This window comes from Juglans regia, chromosome 11 (assembly GCF_001411555.2).
Source record: "Juglans regia cultivar Chandler chromosome 11, Walnut 2.0, whole genome shotgun sequence".
Classification (NCBI taxonomy): Eukaryota; Viridiplantae; Streptophyta; class Magnoliopsida; order Fagales; family Juglandaceae; genus Juglans; species Juglans regia.
Window position 1 is genome coordinate 36,694,380 of NC_049911.1, and position 22,058 is coordinate 36,716,437.

The 22,058-nt window shown below is 36.2% G+C and overlaps 1 protein-coding gene across 2 annotated transcripts; it reads right to left on the reverse strand.

The window, feature by feature from the left end:
- Nucleotides 1-992: 992 nt before the first annotated feature.
- Nucleotides 993-17,030, reverse strand: LOC109005187 (uncharacterized protein slr1919). 2 transcript variants are annotated; one of them, XM_018983991.2, is made up of 14 exons: nt 16,646-17,030; nt 15,974-16,100; nt 15,585-15,828; nt 14,581-14,622; nt 9,620-9,691; nt 9,361-9,496; nt 9,014-9,171; nt 8,600-8,684; nt 7,921-8,123; nt 7,601-7,762; nt 6,518-6,667; nt 3,567-3,827; nt 2,303-2,365; nt 993-1,276 (listed from the first exon to the last, which is right to left on the reverse strand). In XM_018983991.2, exons 1-14 carry the CDS (start codon nt 16,701-16,703, stop codon nt 1,019-1,021), a joined length of 2,019 nt encoding a protein of 672 aa, XP_018839536.2. In that variant the 5' UTR covers nt 16,704-17,030; the 3' UTR covers nt 993-1,018. The 2 variants fall into 2 exon arrangements, with proteins under 2 accessions (XP_018839536.2, XP_018839534.2); XM_018983989.2 differs by having other exon boundaries at nt 2,303-2,581.
- Between the last annotated feature and the right edge of the window lie 5,028 nt (nt 17,031-22,058).

Sequence of the window (22,058 nt, forward strand, 5' to 3'; positions counted from 1 at the left end):
CAAGAGAAATGGGAAAATATATCTATTTTTGGCTTTGACAATTGATTGCAGCTTGTTGATTTTATCTTTTTTGTTTAAAGGTAGGTGAGTAAGCTCTATTATTAAATGATATAGCTACAAATAAAGAAATCAATTTAAAAATAAAAAAATTCAAAAGCCATTTTAATAGAAAATGCAATAGATCGCAGTGTTACCCATCCCTTCTAACGGGGAAAAGTTGCACACGTCAACCAGTTTGGCATATGGCAAGCATTTATGCAATACAGCCCGTGACTTAAGAAAAAAGACAAATGTTTAACCTACACATCAATTTTATTCAAAAATAAAAAATAAAATAAAAATATATGTTTGATTAAAATTTGTTATTATTGTAAAGTATTAACATTAAGTTACATCAATGTATAGATTTTTTTTTTTTTTTTTTGCGTAAAATTTATGTCCAATATTTTATCTACGAAAATAAGGATGTTTTCTTTTGTTTTTTTTTTTTTCTACTCAGGCGAATTAAAATTTAAAAAACGAAGGAATGGAAAAAAGCGTCTAAATGCTATTATATATATAGATAGCGAAACCAAAATGCCCACAATAAGAGTCGAAAGCCGAGCGCACAGGAAGAGAAAGACACAATATAATATATATTATTACAGTGCTGACTCAGGTGAGGGCGCTGTTAATCACACAATCATTACTCATCCACATTCGACATTCGTACATATTAACGACCCCCCCATCTTGCAAATTCTTCCTCGCCATCACTTGATAAGATGCTGAAATCAACATTGATTTCCAGACAAATTATGAGCAATCCTATGCTGTCCCTTTTTCAATCCTCTATTTTACACGGTTTCTTTGGTTCTGTTCCCAAGCCAGTGTGGGCTGAAAACTTTTTATTCAATTCTATGTAGAACTGCTGCAAACATTCTATTTTCTTGTCATTCGAGTACTTGCACTAGCCGAAGTACCCGGGATATCAATATTGTCGGGGAAACAGATAAAACAAAATGAAAGAGAATAGGGATTACTGATGTCTTAATTCATCAGAGCTGCATTTTTTCACCAACATGTGAAGAAATCTAGAAATACAAACCCATGAAGTTTCTGTAAGTTTGAAACTAAAATGCGTGACCAAAGCTGAAATCATATCAAAAATAAATTTATGGACCTCCGGCTTCACGGACATGCGTAATAGCATTGCTGTCCACACCTCCGGGGCCGACTTTACGGCTTCACAGAAATATCGAAAACCATCAACAATCCTTGTGAGCATAGCGTGTTCCTGCCAAATACAAAATTAAAAGCACCAGTATCCCTTATTTTTCCACTTAGAAACAAGAAACACAATTTCTAAACTTTAACATAACGTCAGAATTAAATACCCCTCGGGAACGAGTGAAACAAAATAAGATCTACTTCCGTTTCTTCTTTTCAGATTTTCATATCAAATCTAAATACCAGACTAAAAGAGTGGCCACCATCTATAGTAATTGCCATAGAAAACAGACAAAAATCCGTTGCATCTAAAGTTCTCAAAAGATCTTAAAAACGATCTATGACAGTCTCTCTCTCTCTCTCACAGGTAAATCTATGATAATCTCATTCACATAGGTTATTACCCATGATTGATTTAACTATTCTAGAACAACTATAGATTTTAAATAAGAGGGATGCTACATATCATCCCACACCACACACTTTATATATTTTAAAATTATTTATTATTTTATTTTATTCTTGTTAAACTAATTAAGTTGTTCTACTTATCATCCATATGCCACATACTTGTTATAAGAAAAATGAAAAAAAAAATTAAAATAAGTGAAGTGTGTAATGTGTAGAGATGATAAGTAGAATTATTCGTTAAATTGCAAAAAGTACCACCTGTGCTGTTATGTCCCATTTGTCCAAACTAGACTGATCAAGGCATGGAAGCGTGTCGCCTCAAACAACTACTCAGTTGGCAGTGTGATTAAGGTGCACATGCCAATAGCTAACTAAAAACCGTTGCTGTAATTATCACAACTAGCTTATTCTGCTCTCCCTTTTAAGCTTCTAAGCAAATAAGGGCAAAGAAAAACGTCCTGGTACTTAAAAAATGATTTAAACTAATTCAAGTTTACATCTATTTAAGAAATCATTTCGCAACATGCTCCACCAAAAGTTGGGTATGACTTTAGTACAATCTCAAAAAACTCGAAGAAATCTAAACATGAGATGCGCTTGTTTCCTTTGAAATTATCTTTGTACTCCAAGAAATATTCGTAGCTCAAGTCTGAGATAAATCAATAATAAGATTTAGACCTACCTCGAATTCTAGCGTCTCTCTTGCTTCAACATTCTCACTTGGAATGCAACCACCAACTTTATCCTGCATAAAAACATCAGCTGCTCCAATTATATCCCGAAGAAGGAAAACACGCACCCTCAGACCCTTTTCAGATAAAATGAATAGTAGAAGATCTTCAGTGGCAGCAACGACAGCCCGCATGTCAAATGATTTCCATCCCAGAGGACTTGAATAATTATCCTCAGAATTAGTGGGTTCCCCATTCGACTTGGAAGGCTGTTCAGATATCGCTGCCATCTGAAACAAGATAGAGACAAAGATTCAAAGAAGAGGCGACAAATTACTTATAAAAAATAAGAGATGTCAAATTAGTGGGAAATTCAGATAAATAACTAAGAGATTGAGTTACATAAATCTTTCTGCCAATTTATCAATCTCTATTATGCATTTCGTATTCTAAAGTTGACACCATATAAGCACCACGTGTCTGCAACAGGGATTATTTGTAGTTGCAAATATGCTATGAATGGTCAATTTATCACGCTTTCCACCATGAAAAAAGAAAAACCTGAATTAAAGAGATTTTTGAATGACCTAATGAGTTTCACATTGGCTTCAGATGGCATTTTTTTTGGGATTTACTATGTATCAGCCACTATTCACTCTCACACCCCACACCTATAGCTTTTTCATAGGGTGTGGGGGTATTTTTTTATAGGGTATGGAGAAGTTTTTCATAGGGTGTAGGGTAGTGAATAGTGGCTGATGAGAAGTTTTTTTATAGGTAAGCTTATGTTGGCATATTATCTGTGATTTAGGATCTCTATTGTTTTGAGTAGGTCATACAGGTGATGCATCTCTAGTCTGGTCCGAGGTTTATAGTAATTCGCATCCAGGGTATCCGGGTTAGTCTGCAGATACCCTAGATGCAGATCTCAATATTACATGCATACAGATGGCTTTTAAGTCAAGAAGCAATGCACAAACAAACCAGTGAAGAATTCACAGTTCCCAATTAATGCACTAGAAATTTTCCACATGTATATGCTTATCAGATATTGATAATAAAGAAAAGTGATCATTAACAGAGATGTAGGGTGGACAATGAGTGCATTCATATGAATGGTACAATTTATGAATCAATTATGACAGTTTCAATGGTCAGTAAGGATATTCTCATTTAGAATAAAATGCACGGTTTAAACAAGTTATATGTTGAGTATATGGACTATATTGCCTAAGCTGTGAGTGCTCATGCGTGTGTAAGAAGAGAAAAACCTACCAGCCGCTCTAGCCGATTCCATCTCATAGATCCATTGTTACGGATAAGTAATTCCCTCAAGATTTTTCTCATATCCAGATCCGGGTCTTCCAGAAGTCTCCCAATGACAAAAGGATATGCACTCTCAATGACTTTGAAATCAGGATCCAGAACCTTTGCTGTGCCTTCTAATGATCCCAGAGCCCTTATCACCAAGGCATAGTCCGGGGGTAGAGAGAAGTTAAACTCATACATTACATCATATAGCTGGTTCATTAGTCCCTGAAATCCCATGCAAAAAATAAAATAACAAACCCATGTGCCTTTGTTACCACAATTGCACTCAAGGAGCTTCACAAAAGATGACAAAGAAATTAAGAAAATGTGATCATCATATACCCATGATACCTTTGATTGTAAAGACATCACCACATGGATTTTTTGTTTTCAGAAAAAAAAAAAAAAAAAAAAAACAGTGCCAGGTAAAAATAGGCAACAACACAAGTTGTTATTCACTTGAAGATCCGAACCTCATCTGAAACTTGAGGTTTTCAATGATGGGATAAATATGCCTTTGAGAAAAGCATGAGAGGTTAAACATAATCTCTCTGCTCGTCAATATCTTCTGTGTTTAAATGAACAAAAAAAAAAAACAAATAATAAAGTACGAGTTGCAAACACAATGACTGACTATCTGTCCAAAACCCAAAGCTGCAACACACCCAATGCTAGTCTTGCAGAGATAAAGCTCTGCCTTCCAACTGTAACACACAAAAGCTAAACTACCACACGTCTTTGTAGAGATTGTCACACCTCCTTAGTTCTCTACTTCCCAATGTAGGATTACTACTCTACTAGTATTGAAACTACTGGACCTCCAGACCATTTTTCTTATCAAGGAGAGATTCCAAAACCAAAAAGGAAGCACCTCTAAAGTGAACAACTCAGTTAGGACCCAACAAGTCTCCACTTCCAAACCTTAGGGAGGAGTCTTTACTGGTATCCCTATGGCTACCCTCACCCTAGGTGTGCTCCCCCACATCCTCCATAATTTTTGTGGTAAATAAAGTTCTAGAGATGCTTGAAATTCTCAGTAAAACGTGTCTCCACTACCATAAGAATTACACTTCCAATCTCATCCTCAATCTCATCCTATTCCGCTCATCATACTTTTTCCCGTGTATTTACCAAACAATCATCTTTGACCTTTCTGGGTTGGTTGCATTTTTACTGCTTCACTTCAAACTCTTCCTTTTCATCATCAGAGATGGGGGCTGGATTTCAATTATACAATGGCCTAATCAAGCAGTCCCTATTGCACTTTGACTGCTTTGGCTAAGACTAAATTACTTTTGCAGCGAAGGGATCCACCTCAAATTTTAGGCCTGCCATCTCTAGGTTTCCAAAATAGCTCCTATACCAATTTGTTGCAAAAACCAAACAAAACTGTAAAATATCAAAAGTTTACCAGGGTTCAGCTAATTGCTTATATCCATAAGAAGTCCACAGTAATTGATATGGATTACCAATGTAACCACAAAAGAAAGCCTCAAAACACACTCACAAGCTCAAAGCTCCGAGACACCAATGGCGATCTCTCGAACTAGACGAAGTTTCATCTTCCAACTCTCACACACACAAACTGTACAAGCACCCTTAGAATTGTGTGCCTCCCTAATTCTATTCTTCCGGATGTGGGATTACCACGTTAATATAGGAACTATTACACCTATTTACTACTCATCAATGTGAGATTCCAAAACCAACAAGGTTTACGACCTCATTTTTTATGCCCCCAGAAAAGGGCAAATTATCAATAATATCCTGCACATCTAAAAGCTTATGCCAATTTCGAGCATCCATCTTATCTGGATGATTTAAAGCTCATCTAAAAAATACTTTTCAGGGTGCAACATAGTGGTCAAAGGGCAGGCTAGGAATGAGCTATAGGCTTGGACATCTTGGGTCCGATTCCGCACTAAACAATCACCTCAATTACATGAAAATTCTAGCAGGCAGAGTTTGTATATCCAAAGTCTGTCAACCAAGGGTGAGTCTGAAGGACCCTATCTTACTATGGTTACACATCATTTTAGAAAAAAACATCTAACAGATTTATTCCGTTTCCTTCACAATAGTGAAGCATAATGAAATACTTTGTACGAGATTCAAAGTTACAGCTTCCATGAGCATACATAGTATATATTTGAATTTTTTTTTTTTTTGCAGCTCTCATAGAAAGGTGTGATCATACTACTTAACTTGTGCAAAGTTGCTCATAATTAAAAGCACCTCCTTTATGCCAATCACAGAAAATTTATTTTCTTCTCATTAGGGTTTGGGCCCTTCAATATAACAGAAATTTTGATTTGAACTACCTAATTATTATATGCTAATGCAATCACATCTATACTTCCTATGTACTTGGGCTATGCCTATTTCAATATCAATAAAATATTTTTTTTATAAGTAAAAATATATTAATATCAATAGGCATAACTAAGTACACTGGGTGTATACAAGAGAAAATACCTAGCCCATAATAGAGAGTCCCTAACGAACATCGCCCAAGAGGGAGAAATTATAAACCTACCCAATATACACCAAGCCCTATTGGGACAAAACACGCCTCCACAAAGCAAAGCAAGTCATTGTAACTACCCCAACCCCATGTTTCCCACACGACTAATACTCCACCCAAATGATCCTACGAGGACGGAGGAAGGCTTTATGTCCTCCCTCTAGTCCTCTCTCGACTTGTACTACCTCTCTTTGCGTCGTAGTTGATTGCCCAAGTAAGATGCTTTAACTCCCTGCTATTCTTGAATCTTAATTTTGTTTCAAGCAAGTGACCCGCCTCAATTGCAGTGAGTAGCATACATAGTATATATTTATACACACACACAGAAATTGACAAATTGATTGTGCAGCCAGCAACAGATGGAGAAGGTATACAAACCATAATCACAAACCTGGAAGTCTTGAGATTGTCCAGTCCCATTGCCAAAGGATGCTTGCAGTGCATCTGAAACCGACTGTATTTCAACCCCTTCAGGAATAAATCCCAAAGAAAGAAAGTCATTTGCCAAACCCAGAGAGTCACGATTAACAAAGTGCACAAGCTGAAAGAAACAAAAACTTGTCAACAGATACACAATCTAAGGTGAATCTTAAAATTATCATACATAGATGACGGCAGTGGAGAAAGCACCAAACAAGAGAGTAAATAAAAGCCACTCAAGTATGTTTAGAGAGTAAAACAAACTAAACTGATCCCATGCACTTCTTAGGACATCAAATATGTTTTTTTTTTTATAAGTAATCAAAGATATTGTATTCATAAAACTAGGCAAGGCCCAGGTACAGGACATCAAATATGTTGAGCCCACCAGATATAAGCACTTACCATGACTGGGCACCTCTGGCACATTTTCAGAACTTGGCAAAACTCAAAATTAAGATAAAAGAAAAACAACATAAGGGTAAAGAGAAAAACGGGCAAAACTCAAAATTAAGATAAAAGAAAAACAACATAAGGGTAAAGAGAAAAACGGAACAAAGAATAGTTGTAATAATGAACACATGAATGATACGTTGAAAACTGGGTTTGCACAGAAGAAAGAAGGAAAGATAATTAATACCCTCAACATTCTACTCTCTTCTCTAAGAACCATCATGTACTACAAGCTCAAAAAACAATGACCATGCACTACACTCCTCTTGAAAAAGTGTAAATAGTATAGTGTTTCACTTAAAAGTATCTAGATACATCCATGCCAAAGCAAAGATATCTGTATCTTGTAATAAATGCATCATTCCAAAAGGGGGAAAAACTGCGATGACCATGGCACGTGCTGGTATACAACCTCTTGCATGTGACCTGTAACCCACATATAAAACTGCACAGTGATGTTCTCAAAAGGGCTATCTGGTGCTGTTCTTATACTTTCAACAAAGTCAAAATGTCAGATAAGAATGCTTAAATGACCTATCATGAATCTTCACTCAAATTCAGAACCTTGGCCTCAGTAAATTGCCACGTAAATAGTTCTTACCATTTGGATAAGTCCCACTCGATAGTGGCGAGGAATATCTCCCATCATTCCAAAATCAAAGTACGCAAGAGAGCCATTGTCAGTAGCAACAAGGTTTCCTGGATGTGGGTCAGCATGGAAAAATCCCACCTCAAGTAATTGCCTCAAAGAGCAATATAATCCCTATGAAGAGAAATGATACGAGGATGATAAATCAAAAACTCAAGGCAAAATTCCAGTGAATATATTAGCTTCAAGGTTGTATAATCGTGTGATACACACAAAAACACATCATTATGAACTGTCAACACAGAAAGATAAGGAGCAATTTCTACCAATACCTGGTCAATCAGTTCCCGTCTGTTTAAACAGGCCTTCTTCAAGCCAATTTCATCTGTAAGCTTGATTCCATCAACCCATTCCATTGTAAGCACAGCAGTCCGGGTAAGGTCCCAATATATTTTTGGAACTTTAATACAGTTTGCTTTATCATATTTCACAGTTTTCCCAGTTGCAGGTTTTTTATGTCTGCTATTATCACTACCTGTTTCACCCATCAAAATCCCATGATTAGACAAATCAAACACGAACTTATTCAAATTAATAATGAAACTTGACATGCATACATGTATGCATACACTCAAACACACACTGAGGGAAGGGGATGACATCCTAAAAGATAATCTTAACACAAAAATATCCCATGGCCTGATAAGCATCCAGAAAACAGTTCTATTAAAGGCGGACAGCACAAACGGTTTTGAATAGGCTAAAGGTTCAGATGACTATGTTTATATAGTTTCATCTATCTTGCCCCTATCCTTGAGAATAGAAAGTCATAACAAACAGGAAAACTAGACCTCCTCAAGCAGTTCTTGACATACAAACTTGCACTTCAATATAGATGGCCTAATCAAGACATAAAGGTAAAACTACATGCATATATTGCACTGTTGTACGACCTCAATAGAAACCATTACACTCCAATAGCTACAAACCCACAAGTGAGGGAAAACTTACATGGGGAGTAACCATAGAGAGAAGCAAAACGTTCAGCATTCCTACCCTCTAGGACATAATCAATCTCGTCAAACATGTGCCTGACCTGTTCATTCATGGAAAACCTGAATATGTCCATAAGCATGTACATGGACTTTCTCATTCAGATGAACATAACGTTAAAGATGCGGTACATAATGAAGTAAAAACAAAGTATAAAAACAGGACTTCCAGAAAACACTGACTACATAATCTGATATGATGTCAATAATTGAAACACCTATCAAAAAAAAAAAAAAACTGAAACAAACACACTAGAAGTCGAGCTCAGTCAACAAGATGGATTATAAGAGTAAATTTAGAAAGAAAAGAAGTTTTTTTAGTAGCAGAAGAATTAAGAAATTAGGAAGGAAAGTAGAGTTCTAGAAGGCTTACCACTTCATTTACAGATACCAATAGGTCTTTCTGGGCTTTGGCAAACCGCTTCAATTGACCCCCGATCATATGGAATAACAACGCATCGAGGGTCAATGAGAGTGACATACCTGGCCTCTGTACCTTAACAGCTACCAGCTCTCCAGAATGCAGGTGAGCTGCAAGACTTGAAGCAATAAATTGAACCATTTAGCTTAAGCTTTGTTCAAACATACATTGATCCCAAAAAAAAAAAAAAAAAAAAAGCTCTATTCAAACATACAGATCTTCTCAGAACATTCATATAGTAAAGTGAACTAGTGAAGATAGGCCATATATACTTCCATGTTCAAAAGAGATTTTCTAACCTTTATAAACCTGCCCTAAAGATGCTGCTGCAATAGGCTCTGGGCTGATGTCAGCAAATACTTGTGAAACAGGAACACCCAACTGAGTTTCAATGGATTTAATTGCAAGATGAGTAGGAAATGGGGGTATTTGATCCTATACGACAAATAGAAAAGCTATAACTGCGTGAATGAAAAAAATGGGCACAAGATCTGTAGTCAAAGAACTTCTTAAATTATATTGGTGAAGAGGAAAATAGGAGAAAGAACTCTAGTGAACCTGTAACTTAGCAAGCTCTTGGCAATATACAGCTGGCAGTATATCTGGCCTTGTGCTCAGTGCCTGCCCAAGCTGCAAATACAAATCAAAGCAGGTCATACTCATATATGAAAATCACCATACAGCAACTTTAGAGTCATTTGAGGATTTAAGATTTCATTCCAGGTTAGTCTCCTCATGCCATTTCATGTACAACATTCATCAAGCATACAAGGCTGATGTTGCAAATGGAATCAAAAGGAAATTCTCAGAGAATGCAAGACAATAGGGAATACTGTTTCCTTGCAAAGCTAACTTCACAAGCTCACATTTGTTGTTTAATGTGTTTAAAATGAGAACTGTCTCTACCTCCCCACCCCCCACCCCCTCCCCTCCCCTCCCCTTCCCCCCACCCTAAAAAACTCTTGTTTTTTTGTAATTATTTTCACTTTCCATAAAGCTACAAAAAGTTCTCGAAAAGGCAGGATTTGATCCCAAGTCCATGGTAGACCTTTTTTTTTAACAAGTCAGTCCATGGTAGTCTTTATTTTTTATAGGTAAATGATAGTATAAAAGAGAATAGGCAAAGCCCAAGTATACAAGAAGTTATACTAGAGGTAAGACCTATCTAAGTTGCTATAAAAGAAACAAGAAAATCATGTACATTTAGGCCATTAAAATCTACAGTCATAGCCCAAAAAAGTAAAGTGTGGAAAAATAAAGCTCAAGCTCTGCTAAAGTCCGCTCCTTGTCTTCGAATGTCCGCTCGTTACGCTCTCGCCAAATACACCACATAATGCAGCTAGGAACCATCTTCCACATAGCTTTGATTTGTGGAACTCCCCCCAGTATCACCCAATTAGCCAATAAATCCACCATTGTAGCAGGCATCACCCAGTTTAGCCCTATCCGACTAAATACTTCGCTCCACATGGCTCTAGCTGTCTCACAATGTAGCAAAAGATGATCTACTGTCTCTCCATCTTTCTTGCACATACAACACCAATCAGGAATAATTACCCTTCGCTTTCGTAGATTGTCAGTTGTCAAAATCTTACCCAGGGCCGCTGTCCAAGTGAAGAAGAGTGCCTTAGGAGGTGCCTTATTCCTCCACAATTTTCTCCAAAGGAAATGAGTATTTGGAAGTAAGGTAAGGGACTTATAGAAGGAACACACCGAGAAAGTACCCTTACCTGCTGGTGTCCACCACAGCTTATCCCTACCCCTTCCATTCATCTTCGTAGTATACACTAAACTGAAAAAAGTCTCAAAACTGTCTAGTTCCCAATCTTGGGCTGCTCTATTAAATATTATATTCCATTGGATTTGGTCCCATAAACGCACCATGAGATTCGCCACAAGGCTTCTTAGTCACGTGCCACTCGGAAGACCAAAGGGAACAAGTCCATGAGTTCCTATTGCCCACACCAAATGTCCCTCCAAAATTTTATACGAGTACCCTCCCCCACCATAAGTTTAGTATATCGCGAAAACACCCCCCACCCTCGTCTTATGTATTTCCAGATCCCCACACTATAAGACCCATTCCCTTCACTAGAACACCAACCCCCCCATACCCTGCCATATTTGCAATCAACTACAAGTTTCCAGAGAGCTTCTAGTTCCATATTGTATCTCCAAAGCTATTTCCCAAGAAGTGCCCAGTTAAATTTTCTCAAATTCTTTAACCGTAACCCACCTGAGGAAATTGGTCTGCACACGTTATCCCAACTAATTAGATGAAACTTGAATCTCCCAGTCCACCCCATAGAAATTCGCAATAAAGTTTTTCAATCCTCGCCGCCACACAAGCTGGAATTGGATATAACGACAAAAAATATGTTGGTAAGTTAAAAAGAGTGCTCTTGATCAGGGTCACCCGGCCACCCTTCGACAAATACAGTCTCTTCCACCCTGCCAATCTTCTTTCTATTTTCTCAGTAATTGTATCCCAAATAGCTAAAGCCCGTGATTTAGCCTCCAATGGTTGCCCCAAATATGTCATAGGAAACGCTGCAACCTTACACCCAAGTATATTAGCCAACTACCGAGAATTACTGACGTTCCCAACTGCCACTAACTTTGTTTTATCAAAATTCACTCTCAGCCCTGACGCTGCTTCAAAACAAAAGAGAAGCGCCTTCAAAACACGAAGCTGGTCTTGTTCTGCTTTGCAGAAGATTAGTGTGTCATCTGCAAATAATAGGTGTGAAACCGAGATGAAGTCCCTATTCAGATCGTCCACTGAGATTCCGGACACCAACCCATGATTGACCACTGCCGATAACATCCTACTCAGAGCCTCCATGATGATAACAAATAAAAGAGGGGACAGGGGATCTCCCTGTCTTAAGCCTCGTGAGCTGCTGAAAAATCCCTCTGGATTGCCATTGATTAAAACTGCAAATTTTGCCGTTAAAATGCACCATTTGATCCACCTACACCATTTCTCCCCAAAGCCACATCTCTTCAATAAATACAAGAGAAATTTCCAGTTTACATGATCATATACCTTCTCCATATCTAGTTTATAGATAATCCCTGCAATACCAGACTTTAACCTACTATCCAGACATTCATTGGCAATTAGGACAGAATCTAGAATTTGTCGACCCTTAACAAAAGCATTACGTGCTTTGAGATTATCTTACCAATGGCCCTCCCTAGCCTGTTTGCAAGTACCTTGGAGATAATTTTGTAAACCCCATTTATGAGGCTAATGGACTAAAGTCCTTTACTTCCGATGCACTAGACTTCTTCGGAATCAAAACAAGAAATGTAGTATTCAGACTTTTCTTGAACTTCCCCGCCATAAATAATTCCTGGAACGCATTCATAATGTCTTCTTTCACGACCTCCCAACAAGTTTGGAAGAAACCCAATGAGAATCCATCTGGACCTGGTGCTTTATCTTTTGCCATTCCTTTGACCACTTCATACACCTCCTCTTTCTCAAAAGATCTTTCCAACCAAGACGTTATTTGTGGCTCAATAGTATCAAAACCAAGTCCATCTAACTTTGGCCTCCACCCCTCGCCTTCTCAAAACAAATCTTCATAAAAAGTCACCACATGTTCCTGGATCTCTGAAGCCTCCGTGCTTTCACTACCATTGATTTTAAGCATTTCAATGGTATTATTTATCCTATGGGAGTTAGCCAAAAAATTTTGTGCTTCGATCCCCTTCTTTTAACCAAAGTGCCATTGACTTCTGACGCCACGATATTTCCTCCAGGGATAAAACTCTTTCCAACTCTGAAACAAGTTATGCCTTACGAGAGACTTCCTCTACGGTGAGAACTCTATCTTCAGTGATCCTCTCAATGTTCTGTAATTCCTCCATCTTGGATCTCTTTTGTACCCCTATATTGCCGAAAGAATGGAGATTCCAAAGCTTTAAATCATTCTTTGAAGTTTTTAGTTTGCCTACAAGTATATGAGAAGGGGTACCAAAAAGCTGATAAGAGGACCACCACTGCCTTACCCTTTCCACGAAGCCTTCGCTTTTGAGCCACATGTTTTCGAACTTGAAATAGCGACGACCTCCTTGGATACCACCTTCATCCAATAAAATGGGGAAGTGATATGAAAATAGTCACGGTAATCTCTTCTAACATACCTCCGGATAATGAATTTCCCAACCCGGCGATACTAAGAATCTATCCAGTCAAGACCACGTCTGACTATTCGACCAGGTGAAAGGCCCACCTATCGTGGGAGATCCACCAGATTCAAATAAAAAATGCACTCTGAAAATTCTGTCATGGCTGAACAAATCCGACTATTCCCAGACCTCGCACTAGAAAATCTAACCACATTAAAATCTCCACCTATGCACCAAGGGAGGTCCCACCAACTGTACACTCCCACAAGTTCTTCCACAAACAACGTCTGATATTGTCAGCATTTGGACCATATAATCCCACCCGATACCCATTTGAAGCCAAATATACCCAATCCACATATGGACAACACCACACACTTCTCACTATTCTTCTAGACACCAACTTCAACTTGGTTTCTTGTAAACACACAATATCCGCTTTCCAATCCCGTAGCAAATTCTTTATACGAAGGCGCTTATTAACCTTGTTCAACTCACGTACATTCCAAGACACAATTTTTGGCTTCATAAAGAAACATGCGTACCCTTCCCTTCACTCCTATCACGACTTGAGCTACCCTCATTCAGAGACCATTTAAGTCTGTTAAGTTCCCTTTGCTTCTTGGAACTAGTTTTCTTGGACTGAGAATGGCGTACCTCAATGGCCGTGAGAAGGGCCATAAACTGCTCTTCGTAACCCACACTCTCCATTCCCACCACATGTTGAATATCCTTAACCATTTTGAATACCCATTCGGAAATTTCAAACTCATTAGGAAACAAACAAGTTGACGGGAATGGCTCTCTATCACCTGTTTCTCCCACCCCTCCAAACAGATTCCGTCCTTCCCATTCAACACCATTACCCAAATTGACCACCATATTTTCAGTAGGGAAAGTGCTCACCTGGGTTTCAGACACCGCGACTATGGTAGACTAGCCCGAGGCTTTACCCACAAGTCACCTTCTCAATGACTACAATCCACTACAGAGGAACCTATATGAGATTGGAGCAGATTTTTTCCCCTTTATAGCAAAGAGCCCAAACTGCACCTATTTCTCTCATCTCTATAACCTTCTTTCAGCATCACATCATCAAGTTCTCCTATCTTCTCCCATTCTACCCTTACCATCATCCATTGATAGAATCAAAGTGCTTTCCCCCGTTACAAGTTTATGTGTTACATGTTAGATATACATCTAACAGAAAACATACTAGGGTCAAGCAAGATGCATTTATCAGAGCTAATTACAAACACAACATAGAAATAGCAAAAGCATCTGATTCCAACTACAAACAAAATGAAAAATACAAGAATATATACAGTTTTAAAGACTGGAAAAAGGAACGCCAATAAATGATGATGCAAGTGACTTGCCTTGATGTAGAAAGGCCCCAAGTGGATTAGAGTTTCGCAGAACTGCAATAAATTGTATAAGGTTAGTGCAAACTTCAGTCAGTTAATGTATTCGTGTGTTTCTCCACCAAAGAAATGTGTGTGTGTGTTATAACAACAGTGGTCAAAATGGTAACTGGCTCCGATTGTCTGTGCAGGTATTATTTTGGGAAAGTGTCACCAAGTTAAACCACTATCAATCAGAAAATTCAGATTAAGAAATTTCTAAACAATAAAAGGTTAATCCAACTTTAGAAATTAATCAAGTAGAAAAAACAAGCAAAAGAAACCTAAATTCTACATGAGGCAGACAATAAGGTCTCATTTAACTACGGGACGCATTTAGAAGCTTATGAAACAGTTGAAGGCTTGTATAGCTGTTGTGTAAGAGCAATATACACATAGTGTACCAGAACCAGAAGATTCTCTTATATATATAAGCAATCAGTACATGTTACCCTTCTCTTTTTCGATAAGTAAAATAAAGTTTTATTAAAGCACGAACTAGGCATAGCCCAAGTACACAGGAAGTATACGACTGAGCACGCCTGGCTACAATTAAGAGCTAGAGATGGATACAAGGAAATCATAAAATATATATACCTGTACCCTTTTCTTTAAAGAGGAAAATTTTGAAAAAACTGGGTAATGAGAAGCAACAGAGCATGCAATGCAGCGTATGTAAGTCTTTAATATATCAATCACCATTATTTCTTCTGCCCTCCACCGTCATTGAAGTGACCACCATTGATAGCATTTTTTAACTAGTTCTTTCCTCAAAAAAAAAACTAGTTCTTTCCTCACTAACATAACAAATCTTCAGATGAAGGGGCCTCTAAAATTAGGAACACACGACCAAAACAATTTTTATAGTTTTGTTCATCAAAACTCAATTTGATTTTCCTCGAGGAACTTAGTAATGGATATACGAAGTCAGCAGAAGGCAACAGAGAACAAATAAAAAATAAAATATATATGTCCCATACCTTGACGGCACGTTTTCTGATGTCTTGAATGAAGAATTGCCAGATGCTTAGCTTTATCACATAAAATGAAATAATTGCTGCTCTATACAAAGCCAATAATGGACCAAAACGAGGGACAATGGAAACACTTTTTCCATAAGTTCCAAGAGCACGGCGAAATTCACTTTCGAGTGATTCCTTCCTCAGCTTTGCATACTCTGCTGATGGGCTCTCACCATGCACGCTGGTGAAGCTGGTAGAAAATCTGTACCAATATGCCTAAGGTAAAGTGCTAAAACCATGGAAAGATATAAAATCTTCAACGAAGAATAATGAATCATTCAGGCAGTGCTGGAACAAGGAAGATAACTGTCAAGAGTTCCCAGTATTTAACATAGTCATGCACTTACGAATTCCAGTGCAACAAGCATAATGGGATCCGATTATCTTTTCTTCTAACAATTTCAAGATCTGTTTGACATGCCAATGACGCACATTTCTGCAAGATGGCGTCAACAGTACAATCATGGCGTAAACCTGCAAAGAGAAAGCCAGGTAAACGCAAATAATTCTTGTACTACAAATCATGGTGGCAATTGTGGTATTAGAATGGAAGCAAAAGCTGACTTTCTAAAGCCATAACTAAATCTAAACTAAATCTAACAGCGAATACTCCTCACCGACGGGGAAAAAAACTATTATCATATTCGAGTTTTATCTGCAGGTACTTCATATTTGTGTGGAGCCACTACATTTAGAAAACAGGGTTCTGATCAACTAGGCGAACGAGAAGCAAAAATGGCTTCTCTCATAACGGTTTTATACAGAATGCGCTAGGTATCAAAAATAAAAGAGCAACTCAAACATAGCACATAAAAAAACTAAGCAAGCCTCCCTAGACTGCCTGTAAAAAGATGAATCCCAATTCTCACTGTAGTTTTACCCTTATTATTTAACTCTCGGTACCATTTTTTCAGTTTATGATTCCGTTTTCTATTCCTAAATTTTCCCATCAACCAAGCAGAAGCTATATAAGAAATTCGAAGAAAAGAGCAAATGTTATAAGTGTTACGAGGAGTTACTTCTGGAGAGCACTGAGATATGACGGCGACGGTTGAGACTCGCAAAGACATTCCTCATTGGCTACAATAAGATCTCGGCAGACGTAGATAGGGGGGCAGAGTTCACGAACCCATATCAGATAGAGAGATTTTGCACCACACGCGTTTGCGAGAATGCGAGGCCGATACCTCAATTAAGCATGCGATGACAGTCTTTTCCGTGCGTATCTTGCTGAGTGACAGTGTGAGCGTGCAAGAACGGAGATTTGCTTGCGAACTGGGGAACGTAGCCACGTAGGGTGCACTTGGCACCTTTAGGGGATACCGACGACGGAACCGCCTTGTAATTCGTTTTTCCTTCTTTTGATCGGATTGGCTTTGCACACAGAGGCGAGGCCCAAGCAGATTTGGGAATCCTCATACTAAAATTGGTTTTTATTCTAAAGCCCGCACAAGTTGGGATATAGAATAGATCAAACCATTTTTATCTCAGTAAATTGTAATTTTTTTCTATACGGACACTTTTTTAATTTTACATCATGATAAATTGAGATAAAAGTTAAAAATTGAATAAAATATTATTATAATATTATTTTTAAATATTATTATAATATTATTTTTAAATATTATTATAATATTATTTTTTAATATTATTATTATTTTGAAATTTGAAAAAATTAAATTATTTATTATATTTTATAGAAAAATTTAAAAACATTATAATGATAAGATGAGATGAGATTAAATATTTTCACCATCTAAACAGAGTTTTTCTCATTTCTTTGGTTTTAAATTCGATCAAATTGGTACTTGACTTTGGCTTTTTTTCAATTCAAGACCATCATATATTTCATTAGGCGTGGCATGTCATGTGTTTATAAAAAATAAAAAATACAAGATTACTTATAAATATAAATATTTCATCTATAAAAAAAAATATTTCATTTACAAAATGATTACTTATAAATATAAATATTTCATTTACAAAATAGTTAAAAAAATAATCTCACAAAATGATGTAATTTTGTGAGATATGATAGATTATGAATGACTTTATAAATTTTAAATTAAGTCTAACGTATTACATTCAACTGTATTATTTTGTAATTATCTTTATAAACCTAACACATCTCATTAAAAAAATTAAAATATAAGTTAGTAAAATTGAAAATATAATGAGCAACCAAAAAAAAAGAGTACAACTCAATGATTCATTTACTAAACCCAATATACTTTATCTTGAACTTTTAAAAATTTCATATCACATTTTGATAAATAATTTTTATGAAGCATATTCATTTTGGCCAACTATTCAAGCGATGTCACATTATTATCTAATCAACATTCTAACTAATAACAATCTTTTTGAAGTTTTACCCTCATTTTATCATCACATACTACAAATATAAGTAAGTTCAGAATATGTTACAAAAAAATATGGAAGATGTGAAAGGGTAGCTAGGTTAAAATAGGGAAGTAAGCTATTTTAAGATAGTAATGTGCGTGTATGTGTATTTTAAGTACTTATCTCGTCCTCAAAGTCATCCTAAGAAGAGCTTGATAGTTCCTTTAATGCACCTAGCATACTCTTATTGATTTGATCAATTATCTGGGAAACAATTATCCAAATACCATTTGATGTTAAGAGTCTAAGGTTGTGTTTAGATATTAAACTGAATTTAAATGAGTTGAGTTCTTTATTAATAGTAGTGAATTGAGATAGTAGAGTGAATTTTATGGAGCTCACCTGATATGAGTGTATATATGTTTGGATATTAAGATAAATTTATATTTATTTAAAGGAAGTTGAAAAATGTATAAAAAATAAAATAGAATAATTATCAATAAAAAAGACAACATTATCATGTCCACATTTTATTCCATTATTTGTGTACATATTATTTAATAAGTAGTAGTAAAAAAAAAATTGTGCGTGAGAAAAAAAAAAAAAACTCACCCACGCTTGGGTTGGCACGACTACGAGAGAGATGTCCGGCATGTATACTGTTCATCCGTTTTGTTTTTTTGTACTGTCTTTTGTTTCGTTTCTATGTTGTTGTCCGTTTCAGTTTTTTATAGCTTGTCTTGTTTTCTTATGTTGGTGTTGCTTTTGTTGACCCAAGTGAGGTTTGGACCCTTAGATCGGACGTAATCCGGGGCAAGGCTTTTGAGAGTGTGGGGCGATGCTACGGCCGGTGGTTATACAGCCGGGCTGTTGTGGTCTGTATGTACGCTGGGTGCTCGCTCCACCAGAGCTCGAAATGACGATGCTTGCGGTGGGCGTGTCGTCTGAGGTCTCATCAGAGCTTGTGGTCTTGTAGTTGTTATTGTAGTTTTTTTACAATAGTTTGTTAGTTTTAGTTATAATAAAATAGGAATAGGCTTTGGATTTGATGTCCATAGTAGTGTCCCGTACTCTTCTCCCCTGGGAGGATAGAGATGACCTTTAAGTTCTGTTTTTACAGAGCGCTTTTTCGGGTTCGAGAAAGTTTGATTAGAAGTTAAGACAATATCTACCGCAAATGTATTTGTGTGTGGGGAAGCTACAGATCTGTTAAGTTAGTTGGCTTATTACTGGATTTTCTGTGTATTGGAATTTCTTGTATCGATAAGTCACACTTGTAACTTCGATTTCTTAATGAGATGAGTATGCTCCATTCAAAAAAAAAACTCAGTTTCATAAGACATTTTTTTCGATTTTATATGGGTTTGCTAGGAATAATGAGATTGGGAAATAAAATTATTTTTAACGGGAAAAATAAAAAGAGAGATAGAACAATACGCAATGAGTTAGAAAAGTTACAAACATCTGTGCTACTTTTATCAGTTGTAGATCCTATAGGTTTGGTCGGTCTTAATTTGAGTGACGTTTTGTGAATACTTAACTGTGTGTTTGGATGTTGAAGTCGGTTTAAAATTGAACTGCACTCAGATGCTTTCAACATTTAAACGGGGCAAAGGTTATTTGGTAATAATTTCAATTAAATTAGCTATTTATAAATATAAAATTAGACTCAATAATATAAATATTAAATAAAATTCCATTAACTGTTTGTATGAACTATTATATTATTAAATAATATAAATATTATATATGTATATATTTTATTAAAAACCAAAATAAGTTATTAACACCAGAGTTGACAGAATAAAATTTTGAATTCTTCGCATGAGCAGCAGAGTCTGTTTAAAAAATAAAGGGAAAATGATAATAAAAAAATTGCTAGATTGTTACCTGGTTTTATTCCTAGATTTGACTACTCGTATGTTTTAAAAAAATAGATACAGATTATTTTATATATATTTTTAAATATTTAAAAGATAAAAAAAAATACAAATGTATTATAGCATTATCATTAGTTTCATCAAATTCATTTGCAAAATTTAACTAAAAGTACATACTTTTCATAAATTCAAAACCATCCAAACCATAACCTCATATTATTAGTTAAAATAATAATATAATATATTTTTTTAATAATAATATTTTATTTTATTTTTTCATATTTTACAACTATACTAACTATATGTTAATTAATAACTTAATTTTTACTTAAATTATTGTAGGAAACGTGGATATAACATTTTGGAATAAATATCACTTTTGAAGATGAAAAACGTGGGAAATGTTATGGAGTAATTGGGTATGAGAAAGCTTTAGAAATATTGTAGCTCATATTTGAAGTTTTCATTATTTGACTACTATAATGTAACTCATTTTATCTATATTTTTTCAATTTTTAAATATGTACTGACATTTGGCTAAGTCAATATCAATGCTCTTAGAGAGCCAACAATCTATGAGAGTGGCAGATTAATATCATCCAAAGTAAAAATGCCTCTAATGGTCTAGCATGCATGCTGGTCAAATATTTATGTGTCGTTTGGATAGTGAGTTAAGATGAAATTAATTAAAATAAAAATTAAAAGTTGAATAAAATATTATTATAAAGATAGTGCTAGTATCCCGCTCATCTTTGATCGTTGGGCATGCCCACTAGTACAAATTTCACTTTTTATTTTTTTACTTCTTTTTTGTTTTACATTGTTTCAATATATTTAAATATTTTAAAAAATTATATTAATACATTAGGCCCGTTTGGATTTAGAGATGAGTTGAATTGATTTTAGGCGAGTTGAATAAAATATTGTTAGAATATAATTTTTTAATATTATTATTGTTTTGAGATTTTAAAAAGTTAAATTATTTCTTATATTTTGTGTGAAAAATTGAAAAAATTGTAATGATGAGATGAGATGAGTTGATGTGAGTTTATAATCTAAAGAGGGGCTAAAAGTTATTTTCTTAATTAGTAAATAAAAAAAATTAAATATATATATAGGTTAAAGGAGGGTAAATCATACATACTATGTAAGCTTGACATAGAGAAAGTCTATGATCATGTAAATTGAGATTTTCTCCTTTACTTACTTGGGAGATGTGGTTTCGGTAACAGGTGGATTTTGTGGATTTGATATTGCATAATTACTGTGCGTTTCTCAGTGCTAGTTAATGGTACTCTGGTGAGTTTCTTTAATAGTTCCTGCGAATTAAGGCAAAGGGATCCGTTGTCTCCATTTATATTTGTAATTGTTATGGAGGCACTAGGTCGGATGGTGAAAGCAATTATAGATGGAGGCTATATAGCGGTTTTTCGATAGGCAATGGTACTTATGGTTCTGTCATGCTCTCATATCTTTTATTGGCAAATGATACACTTATCTTTTATGAAGCGGAGGTGGGTCAAATCCAAGTCATACGAGCACTATTGTTGTGCTTCGAGGCCGTGATGGGTCTCGAGGTAAACTTGAGCAAATTTGAGATGGTGGCGATGGGTGTGGTGCCCCATATCAGTACACTAGTAGAAACGTTGGGGGTGTGAAATGGGTTATTTGCCTGTGAAATATTTGGGCATTCATTTGGGTGCTACTTTTAAAACTAGAGGTATATGGGAAGGGGTTATTGAAAGAGTAGAGAAACGGTTGGCTGGGTAGAAACGACTGTATCTATAGAAGGGAGGGCGATTCACATTGATTACAAGTACTTTATCTAACCTCCCAATCTATCTCTATTCCGGTTGCCGACGGGGGTGGTGCATATAATCGATAAGTTATTTCAGACTTTTTTACGGAATGGTCTGGGGGGAAGAAACCAAATTTCATCTTATTAATTAGAATAAAGTTTGCTCCCCAATTTGGAGTGGTGGTTTGAGTATGTGCAATTTGAGGGCTTTCAATAAAGTGCTTTTGGGAAAGTAGCTATGGAGGTATCAAGACGAATGAGAGTCTTTATGGAAGGAAGTTGTAGACTATAGACATGTAGGTGCTTGGAAGGGTTGGTGCATTAATGAAGTAAGGGGGTATGGTGTGGGTTTGTGGATATTTATAAGGGGGGATGGCAATGCTTTGAAAACAATATTAGACTTGTGGTTGG